Source organism: Siphateles boraxobius, unplaced genomic scaffold, assembly GCF_051911475.1.
Source record: "Siphateles boraxobius isolate OS27281-9 unplaced genomic scaffold, OSU_SipBor_1 159, whole genome shotgun sequence".
NCBI classification, from domain to species: domain Eukaryota; kingdom Metazoa; phylum Chordata; class Actinopteri; order Cypriniformes; family Leuciscidae; genus Siphateles; species Siphateles boraxobius.
Genome location: NW_027508765.1, coordinates 71142 through 82500, shown reverse-complemented (window position 1 = coordinate 82500; position 11359 = coordinate 71142). Strand labels below are relative to the sequence as shown.

General features: G+C 38.8%; 1 protein-coding gene across 1 annotated transcript in view; it reads left to right on the top strand.

Moving 5' to 3' along the window:
- clmpa (CXADR like membrane protein a) overlaps positions 1-11084 on the top strand; it is a 107244-nt gene extending 96160 nt beyond the window's left edge. Inside the window, exons 3-7 of the mRNA XM_077230980.1 lie at positions 375-573; positions 2333-2500; positions 4441-4563; positions 6646-6787; positions 9508-11084. Coding sequence (XP_077087095.1) covers positions 375-573; positions 2333-2500; positions 4441-4563; positions 6646-6787; positions 9508-9856 — 981 coding nt within the window. The 3' untranslated portion in view covers positions 9857-11084. The remainder of the gene's footprint in view (positions 1-374; positions 574-2332; positions 2501-4440; positions 4564-6645; positions 6788-9507) is intronic.
- Positions 11085-11359: the final 275 nt, after the last annotated feature.

Here is an 11359-nt window from a genome sequence, read left to right as displayed (position 1 = left end):
TTTTGAGGTGAACTAATCTTTTAAGAAACATATTATTGTCAATATAAAAAAACAGCTAAATTATTAGTGTTTTTATTGAGATTAACTTTTGGTAAAAGTTAAATAAAAGGAAACTTATATAAGTGAAAGGGCAGTTTTTTGTTGAGCAGAATAGCTTTAGCACTGCTTTACCAAATGAAGTTGAGTATCAGGGACACCGGAAGACAAATATAACCATGCGAAGAAAGGCCTGATTCGCAGTGACATCAGAGTTTAGCAGCTCGTTCTGCAGGCGTGTGACTCAACCCTCACTGGATTTTACTCGTAGCTCACAAAATTTCAAAAGCTTAATCAAAGCAGTATTTATAAATGTTCTGTGTTTCCTCTTCCTCCAGTTGATCACCTACTTTGGCGGTCGGATCTACGACCCCAACGAGAGTGAAGCTGGACGGCTGTCCCTGTCGGGCGACTATCTGAAGGGTGACGCTTCGCTCATGATCAGTGACCTCTCGCTCACGGACTCGGGAGAGTACATCTGCAAGGTCAAGAACGGCGGGAAGTACTACTGGAACACCGTCAAACTCATCGTGCTCCGTGAGTCTCTGGCCCTGCAGCTTGGCTTTAATTAACTCCTCTTCTAGGCCTGGAGAATGAAAAAGACATGACAGAGGCTTATGTCACAGAGTAAGGGGTACAGAAATAGCACCAGGATGTTGTCTCTGGGCGTAGTGCGCCACTTGTGCCCCGATCTTGGCGTGAAATGACATTCAGCGACTGTGTGACAATAAAAACGACACACTATGGATGATAGCAAGGAGAGAAAAATCATCACATGTATACATCTACATCATTTATACGACACACTATAGTTGAACTTCCAAAACACATAAATCAGGCTAAATTACTCGTTCAACATGTATTATTGCAAGGACGTGTTGAATAAACACTTCCTTTTGCATAGAAACATTATACGTCTGCTTTCCCCCATTTTTACTTTCTATACTCCCTCATTCCATCTTAACCGCTTCGACAGCTGTATGAAAACATTCAAGAGCGCCACAAATTTACGCATGCATTTGTACAAATGATCCGTAGCTTTGAAACGACTCGCTCGATTCCGAGGGGCAAACATTAGCATTTGTCTTGTTCAACACAAAGATAATGGCTTGGCAAAGGACGAGGCTGTAGCTTCTCTTCACGCAGTCAGTGATCCTGAGAGTGGGAGATGGAGGACCTGCATCCACTCAGCGGCTGTAACTGCACACACACGCACACACACACACACACACACACACACACACACACACGGGACAGGATTGTCCTGGCTCAGCACACAGAGGCGGCAGGAGCAGATGCTGATGGCCGGGTGGGCAGGAGCGGGGGGTCGAGGACCGAATGGTGAACGGGTTGTTTTACAGATTCATGTTATTGAGCTCGCTGGCATCACACTGGGTTTTAAAAGGTTTCATGATGTGAGGAAAAACAAATCTAAATGGGGAATGATGCAAAAAGGGTAAAAGTGCATTTGTGTGTGCAGACCTGGTTTTACTTGCATACTCTAAACTACTCGCCCCAAAATTAATTTGACTGTTTTTTAGTCTTTAAACTCAAGTGCTATTTTGCACAAGATTTATAAATATTATATTATGATGAAAAAATTCATTTAAAAAGCAAATAATCAAATGAGTTTATCCAGATGGAATATCTTTTATTTCTAAATTATTTAACTGACTCTATTATTAAAAGATATGCATTACTACCTGGATATTTAATATATAAGCCAATTCTTTGTTGAATTTCTAGCTAAAACACCTATATTGTGATATTAAGATTTTCAAAAAATATACATCTCTTTGTGGTTATTTAATATATAAGGCAATTATTTGTTAAATCCCTGCTAAAATCTCTTTGAAAATCTAAATCTCGCTAAAAAATTCTTTGCTAAAATACCTGCATTAAAATATAAGAAAATTTATACCATGATGCAATGTCGTCTCTGGCGTGTTTTTTCACCTCTGGTTTGCTTAGTTGGGGACACTTAATTATATTCAACAATATTATTGATCTGACTGTACTGACGCTGTTGTACGAGAACTGAACGGAGCTGGGTGATGTCATCATTTTTTGCAGAACTGCTTTATAGATGAAATTAACTAATTTAATAACCAATGATCTTTGCAACGGAACTGAATCAACACCCGAACAACAGCCGAAATGCATAATTTTTCAGTTATCTCTGTAAAGCTGCTTTGAAACTATCTGTATTGTATAAAGCACTATATAAATAAAGGTGACTTGACCTAATGTTTACCTGACCATGTGTGTTTTACCATGTCTGTTTTGCAACGTGCAGTGAAGCCATCCAAACCCCGCTGTTGGATGGAGGGTCGTCTGCTGGAAGGAAGTGATGTCAGACTGAGCTGCAAGTCCACAGATGGTTCTGACCCAATCAGTTACAAATGGGAGAGAGTCTTGGACAAGGGAAAATATGTTGGCAAGCTCCCACCTCTGGCCCTCATAGGTGAGCTCTTAGAAAACTAATAGCGTTTTATCATTTACGTCTTTAAAGCTGAAGTATGTCGTTTTTGGAACTAGTGGCACCTAGACGAATTACAAAAATACAGCATATTTTGCAAACGGCCCCTTTCCCAACTCAAACATCACAAATACAGCTCATACTAGTTGGCACAAAGGCATGTCTTAACATGTAAAAGTAGGTATTTTCAATAAAAGGTCCAACATATTAGTAATATTCTGAGCTGTGTTGCCCTGTGTTATGAGTTAGCAATTGAGTATCATTCTGTCTAGAGTGAGCGCGAGCGTCTCCCTTATAATAATCCGATCCAACGTTTCTGCACCGGGCGCATTTTTTGACATGACTCTCCACGGCTGTTTGAGGCTGTCTACACCGGACACATCAAAGTAAACAATACAAACTGGAACATTTCTCTTTCTGAATGGGTGCATGATGATGTTGTTTATCCATTGAAGCGTGTTTTAATTCCAATGTCTTGTTTGCTTTGGGCTTGCACTTCTGTAACTGAAGCTGAATATCTTTTCCCATGTAACGCATCAGTCATGGTCCCACGGCGGCTAACAGCCCTCTGGCTCCGCCTGCTACACTAGCCACGCCCCAAACTCACGCTATAGGTTGGACCACTCTCAATGTTTATATGGTGCCTGGGGGCTCAACGTTTAAACTTGTGGCTGAGATAAACCCATTAATGGCATATTAATAGTAGTCAATGAACAATAAACTGGCTTAAAAGAATGTATTAAAAAAATTCATCTTTAAGCAGGAGGAAATTTTAATAGTGATAATTATTACTAATATTTCTCTGTGCCACAGATGTGATGTAGATGAAAATGATATTTTGACTGTAAACTGTTGCTCAGGTTTGTAACCGCTAAACTGACTCGCTCTGCTTCCGCAATACTGCTTTCCAGAGAAGAAAGAAAATGCAGCATTAAGTTTATATTCCATGCTTGGGGAGTAAATCATGTGGACATCTTCTCTCTGGAGGAGCAGAAAATAGATGAAGACACTACAAGGCCAATTTAACACCGCAAGCATTCTCAAATTAAATTTACATCAATTCCATCAGCATTTTTCACCCCACATGCTTCACTACCTCCTCAATTAGCCCCTCTTATGAGATTGGATAAGAGATGTGACGTATGTGCAATGTAATGCGCTCTGTACCCTTCACCAGCCTTTATGGAGAAGTTTACAGAGGCCGAGAGAGCTCAACGCGCTGCAACTGAAGAAAACACATGCGAAGAGAAAAACACCCGCAAATTAAGAAAACATCTTCATCAGCTTCACAACACATGTGTGCTCCAAATACTCACAACACAAACAAATACAGAAATACACTGCAAATAGCACAGACCACAACGCAAATGTTTCCAGGGGACCCCAATAAGTGGCGAGCCCGACTGGGGGTACGAACTTCCCAGGAGGACTTGAACGCACCATAACATTGGAAACAAACAAGGGACCAAATGGAAACAAAGGAAACAGGAACAATAAGAACAACATTACACTTCAAAATAAGAGTCCTTAAACACAAGACAGGGGAACATGAGGAATTGTAGCAAGTAGCAAATCATCATATTAGAATGATTTCTGAAGGATCATGTGAACCTGAAGATCGGAGTAATGCTGAAAATTCACAGGATTAAATTCGATTTCGATCTCTTATACTCAGCCTTAGTGAGTATAAGAGACTTTGAAGGAAATCTTCCTGACCCCAAACTTTTGAACGGTGGTGAAAGTGAACATAATTTTGCCAAAATTTAATTTTTATATGTGTGGGGCTACCCAGCAGCCAACAAGAGGAATGGGAGATTATTATGGAAGAAATAGGATTTATTGTTTGTCATGTGTCTGGTTGGATCCAGTGCAATTCTGTCTAAACTATTAACATATCAATGTAACTTTGTGTTTTTTTGTCTAAGATCTGAAGAACCCTGAGATTGTTACGCTGAAAAATCTGACGAAGGAAAGTGCAGGTGTCTATAAATGCACCGCCAGCAATGATGTCGGAGAAGAAAACTGCAATTTAGAGGTCAAAGTTCACTGTAAGTATCTGTGTTTGTATGGTTAAGTTCAAAATGACATCTTAGCATACATATTACTGCATACTGTGCCAACTATCTACTGTTTTCTAAAAATACAGATTTGTAATGCATTGACAAATGCCTCAGACAGTAATAAGCTACACGGTGGACACATTACCTCATTGTGCTTCATGTTTAATTTAGCAAGTGACATCCAGTTATCCATTACCTTGAAAATAAAGCTAGCTTTTTAGGCTAATTTGTCAAAAAAAAGTGTTAATTCTTTGCAGATGTCACACATTGTCTACTGCTTTGTTTGTCAAACTGAAAATGGAAAGTCAAATAGAATGCATTGCTTTGCATTGTGGGATACAATAGGCAGTCTGAGTATTGTATAAAGAAAATTAGCATACTAACAGTATACTTGCTGCATGACAGTGTGGTATGAGTTGTGTTTTGTTGTGATTCTTAACTTGACTTGTGTGTTTGTTTGATACAGACACAGATGAAAAGATTTATGCAAACTATAAATTCCTATTCTTAGCTTTTTTTGTTTTCTTTTGCGTTGCTGTTTTATGCTTTGCCTCCAACACGTAATTGAATTACTGTCAGCACAAGTCGTTTCTGTGTAGCAACCCACAGTATTTTTGTGAAGATGGCGGTTAGATCCTGACCAGTTCTGCTATGCAGTGCGATCTTTCAGCACTATTTAACATCCAAATAAAGAATTCATTCTTTTTTTTAACACAGTGTTCATTGATTTAATCCCTTCCTCCGAACCTTTCGCAAACTGCACTGCTGCATAATTAAATATCAGATGATGGAATTAGAAGAAATAATTAATTATGTGGCAGAAAGAAAAAAATAACTCACACAAAAAATGGCATATTATTAAAGGAAGGAGCAAAGTGAGTGGGGGGGTTTGCTGCTGTTCTCGCGGTGAGTTACACTCCTTCAGGTACAGTATCTGCAATGCAGAGGCGCTGCTTGGTACAGGCTGTTTGTTAGTCTATTCTCAGCATGAAATCTTTATTTTATGTATCTTTTTAAAAGAAGCACGATTCTGGATAAATTGAGAATCACAATTTCCTTTTTTTTAAAAAGAGAGATCACGATTCTCCCACGAATCTGAATAAACAACTAAACAAAAACAACATGCAATTAACAAAAGGTTCTAAAAAAAGTTAATTGCTGCAGTCTATTTAAAAATGTTTCATTGATTTGAATGAATTATTTAAAAAAAAGTTTGAATTAATGATTCAATGACTCTCAAATTACTTTGAAAAGGTGATTTACTCTATTTTGATCGCTACCACAGAAACTAGACATCGACTAGAACCCACGACCTTCTCTAACCATTAGGGCACGACTGCCCATATCCAAACTATTAACTTTTGTCTCATTACTGTAATAATTTGAATGTTTGTAAGAGAGAAATAATGATACTGTGTGTGGTTGAAAAGACTGTAAAGCTGCTGACTCTGGGTCAGTGCCAGCGCAGATCTGAGCGCTGTGATCGTACTCGTCAGGGTTAATAGACAGAGCGGAATCGCTGTCATTTAGGAATGGGTTGTTTAAACCTTTTTAGGCACTTCTGGGCTCTATATGCGTGATTTGTGAATAGAACAGAATGTTGTGGATGGTTGCTAGGATGTTACTGTGCCATTGCAAAGGTACAGGACCGTGACTGCCATTACACACGTGACACACTGCTGTGAGTAAGACATGCTGCTGCTGCACAACATAGCGCACATGAATTACCCGTAGCAGATCTACACAGGTGGAGCTGGGGACGCTGGAGGGTTTCTGATGTGCGCTGCAAACGCTACAGCAAATGCTGACCAAGTATTTGAAGGATGAGCAGCAAGCGTATTGGCTACTGAAACAGCAGCAACCAATCAGCTGTGTCCTATAGAGAGAATGATGTGATTGCAAGTAGATTAAGTTAAGGACCTATCAGCCTGCGCCATCTGGAGTTTGAGACAGAACTTTGAATAAATAAATGTGACTTGACTTGACTATAATAACAGTGAAGCTTACCTTAGCATACACCATAACTTATTGTAAAACTGAATCCGTTGTGAAGTGTGCGCTCTTTTGCAGACGTCCGAGGAATGGGCGTGGTGGCCGGTGCCGTGGTGGGCGTGTCCTTCGGCGTTCTCCTCATCATCCTCATCGTCTGGCTTGTCTTCCGCAAGAAAGAGAAGAAGAAATATGAGGAGGAGGAAGCACCCAATGAAATAAGGTAAAAAAACAAACAAACAAAAAACATTTCTTTAAATAGCACATTGGACATAATTGCTAATTTCAGCCTGACACTATTTATGATGTCTAGCAGCTCTATTTCTCTTTGTTGACTTGCATTCATGTCTAGGCTAATTTGCGGGTGTCAGGATGAATTATGCAGGTTTGGAGGATGAATGAGCATTAACAGTGCAAATGACAGCAAGATACACACATACACTGCTCTCGCTGAGGTTAAAGACATACATATGGTTCCAGTGTAGCAGAAGTCACTTTCCCTAGACTTGTTAGCCAGTAGCCTGAAGGTTTAAAGGTATTTGAGTGTCTTTATGCTTTAGTGAATTTATCACAACATTTTATAAAATGTAAAGTGCATTTAGGCCCAAAACATACTCTATGCATGTTTACGAATGCAAATGCTTCTAGCTATGCAAACTCTGTTTACATTTGAGTCAAAAATGCATTTAGGCTTGAAATGAACTTCTAGCTAGTCCCCCATATGGCCAAAATATATTTTCAGATATATTTTTTAATTAATGTGAAAAAAAAATAAGAGTAACTGAAAATATGATGATTGATGTTCAAAAAACATTTACATAAATATATTTTAGTGAACGGAATAGTTCACCCAAAATAAATCAAGTCACAAAATCACAAGTGTGCATTGCATTCTTAGCATTCCCGCAAAAGGGTGTTATTACAGGAATTTAGTGGTTTCATGTCAGCTACTGTCCTGGAGGACCAACAGTTTGAAAAAATCTTTCTGAGAGAGCTGACATGTTTATAGCTATGCGTCTATAAGCATCTCCGTCCCATACAAAATAAAAATATATGGGAATATACTGCAAAATATAATGTGATATATTACATAATACATTTCCATATATGGGAGACTAGTGCTTATATTTTACAATATACTGCAATACATGCATTGACCATGTATGGCTATATATTAATACATATAAAATATTTATAAATGATGAAGAAAATAGCATTACATGTAATATTAATATATATTGTAATATATACACAAAGTTTTATCCTTTATTGTGTACAGTGATTAGCATAAGTGAACACACCCATGCTAAAGTTGACTAAAAAGGGGAATAAAAAATCATCTTTTGGAAATTGATCTTAATCCCTTGATTTAAAAAATTATGAAAAATCCAATCTTTAAGGACACCAATTTTCTTTGTGAATGAATAATGTATCGTAAATAAATCAATGTTCTTTCTTAAAATACAGGTTGCGTAAGTCAGGGCACCCCTGTGTTAAACTCCCATAGAGTCAGCAGATTTTTATTTTTAAAGGCCAGTTATTTCATGGATCCGGGATACTATGCATCCTGATAAAGTTCCCTTGGGCTTTGGAATTAAAATATCCCACATCATCATCACACACACCCTTCATCATACCTAGAGATCGGCATGGTGTTATTTCAGTTCGGCTAATAGCTGGTATGATTAGCATCGAGAGATGATCTTATGGAAAGTTCCCCATGCCGATCTCTAGGTATGGTGAAGGGTGTGTGATGATGATGTGGGATATTTTAATCCCGAAGCCCAAGGGAACTTTATCAGGATGCATAGTATCCCGGATCCATGAAATAACTGGCCTTTAAAAATAAAAATCTGCTGACTCTATGGGAATTTAACTAAGGGGTGTCCTGACTTACGCAACCTGTATTTTAAGAAAGAACATTGATTTATTTACGATACATTATTCATTCACAAAGAAAATTGGTGTCCTTAAAGATTTTTAAGGTTTTTATTTTTCCTCATTTTTTAAATTAAGGCATTAAGATCAATTTCCTAAAGATTATTTTTTATTCCTCTTTTTAGTCAACTTTAGCATTTGTGTGTTCACTTATGCTAATCACTGTACATATATTACTAATACATGTTCCCATATAAATGTGAATGTATGTTCATGCATATATATACACACACATTCATGGAATGAGATTTCTAGTTCCCAGCATGCTTTGACTGTTAAAGGAGAGAAAATGCTCAAATTAAGTGTTATTTAATGTGTTTTGCTCCATATTAATATAGGAGGGAGGTCTGTTAGTGTTTCATGTTCTAATATTTTGTAATTTAAAATGATTTCTGGTATGTCTGAGTATTTGGGGTCGTTGTGCTGAAGAGTCGAGCCTGTGGTTCGGTTAACGATTGGCCAATAATCATTAAGACTATAATTATGATATTTTAAAAGTAATGGCTACGCACTCCTTAGCACAGTGATAGTCTCTTGCCTAAATACTTTAGTACATGCAAGTTTGCTTATGCTTTATTTAGCTTGAAAATATCATATTAATTATTTGCATTATAAATGTTTCATATTTTAAATATGAAACATTTATAATGCAAATAATTAAAACATATATATTACATTATATATTTCTCTATATATATGTGTGCTACTGTTGTAAAAATATCTGCAATATATTACACATGCAGTACCATATCTGATCACATCTATATATAATGACTATAAAATTATATACATTATGATATATTAGTAAATATATTATCACATATTTTTCAATTTATGGAAAGCGTCAATTCCTTATGTATTATTCAATATATCGTAATATATTAACACACTATATTATTCTGTATATATTCAAATATACTGTTAAACCATTTAATATATTGATTATTCATATATAGGGAAATATATTTTCTTTTCATAAGGGGTGTCCATCTCTTTATGTTTTAGGGAAGATGCGGAAGCTCCCAAAGCCAAACTGGTGAAGCCCAACTCTCTGTCGTCGTCTCGCTCCGGCAGCTCCCGCTCCGGGGCCTCCTCCACTCAGTCCATGGTGCACAACAGCGCCCCCCGTGGGCCCCGGCCGCGACTGCCCGTGGTGGCCGCCCTTAAAGAAAGCGGGCAGCCCGAAAACTTCCCTTCAGTACCACCGCCGTACAACCACGTGGTCCCCAAAGCCCCGGAGCCCAGCAGGAGCCCCAATCCCAGCTCGGCAAAGCTCAGCCCGGGGAACCTGACGAGGATGGGCGGCACACCGGTGATGATCCCCGCGCAAACCAAGGCATTCCAGACTGTGTAGGAATACAAAACACACATAAACACACACACAAACAGATAAATACACACACTGCAACAAGTATCAACTCCCACATCTGGTATCAGGAACATTCCCAAAGGATTTCCCATTCCCTGCGGAAAACCCAGGTGGTCAGGCCTTTTGATTCAACATTGGAAAAGAAATGGTTTTGTTGTTTTTATGTGCACACTGAAGTGTAAGGGACCCGTCGTGGAGTGTATGTATTAAAGGGTTTAAAGATGCGAGGACTGTGCCTGTGTTGTTCTGGTGGTTTGAGCAGAGATTCAGCCTTTACCCAGACAGACAGCCTGTCCACCTGAACACACACTTCCAGTCCTCGCCGGGTCAGAACTGACAGCTACTGAACTGGAGGAGGAATTCACATCAGCGGACCTGCTCGTGCGCCCCTACGAGGATTCACATCTGCCACTCATTTCCTCAGCCAATCAGCATTAGCCAGGCAGCCCAGCAGCCAATAGCAGGTCCCCTGCTGGGCGCAGACGCTGTGATTGGCCCAGAACGAGGATAATCAACACACCATGACATAAACAATGACAGTAAATTGGTTTGTTCCTCATTAGAGCTATAAATATTCCATATGAATAGAAGTATTCCGTATTTAATAGGTATTTATAGGAATTCCATATATATTTCAGTTAAAGTATCTAACGGCATTCGTAACGTGTGTGTGCACGATCCCTTTAAATCATTTACTCACATTCTTCAGGATAATGAATACAGTATCTTCAGTAATGAGGCTGATTGTCTCAATGGGGAAATGTTTGGCTCCTGGTATTTGCGATTGAAATGTCTGGTTGGCGCATCCCAATGGATGCAAGTATGATGAGGTTGGGTCAGGCTTATTCAGTGGTGGTTTATTTAGGCCTGAAGTGTGTAACCGATTACGATGAAACCGAACGAGCAGGCCACACACACACACACACACACACACACACACACACACACACACACACACACACACACACACACACTGCCTGCGTGGAAAGCACTAGTTCTACACAGATTTCGAACTGCTGGTCAAAGCTCTACATTAGTGGTTCTCAACCTTTTTGAATCGAAGGTCCGCCATTATCCAACACAATTTTAAGCTGCTTGTTTTGAAATGTTTTATTAACATAAACTGGATTTTGACATTTGAAATCTGCATTACAATCCATTTTGTGATTCAAGAAGATCCAAGATTCTTCAATAAAATATGATCTCCAATAAACACAATAGTTATTTAGAGGGAAAAAGTTAAATTTCAATTTACGTTTCTGTGTGTGTGCGTGTGTGTGTGTGCGTGTGTGTGTGTGTGTGTGTGTGTGTGTGTGCGTGCGTGCGTGCGTGTGCGTGCGTGCGCGTGCGTGTGCGTGTGTGTGTGTGTGTGTGTTTAAGATTTTAATTAAAGTTAGATTTCGGTTTTAAATCAACCTGTGCATCTTTTGGAAGTTTGCTGAGGCCACTGCTCTACATTACCCTTAACATTTGTATATTTTTTATATT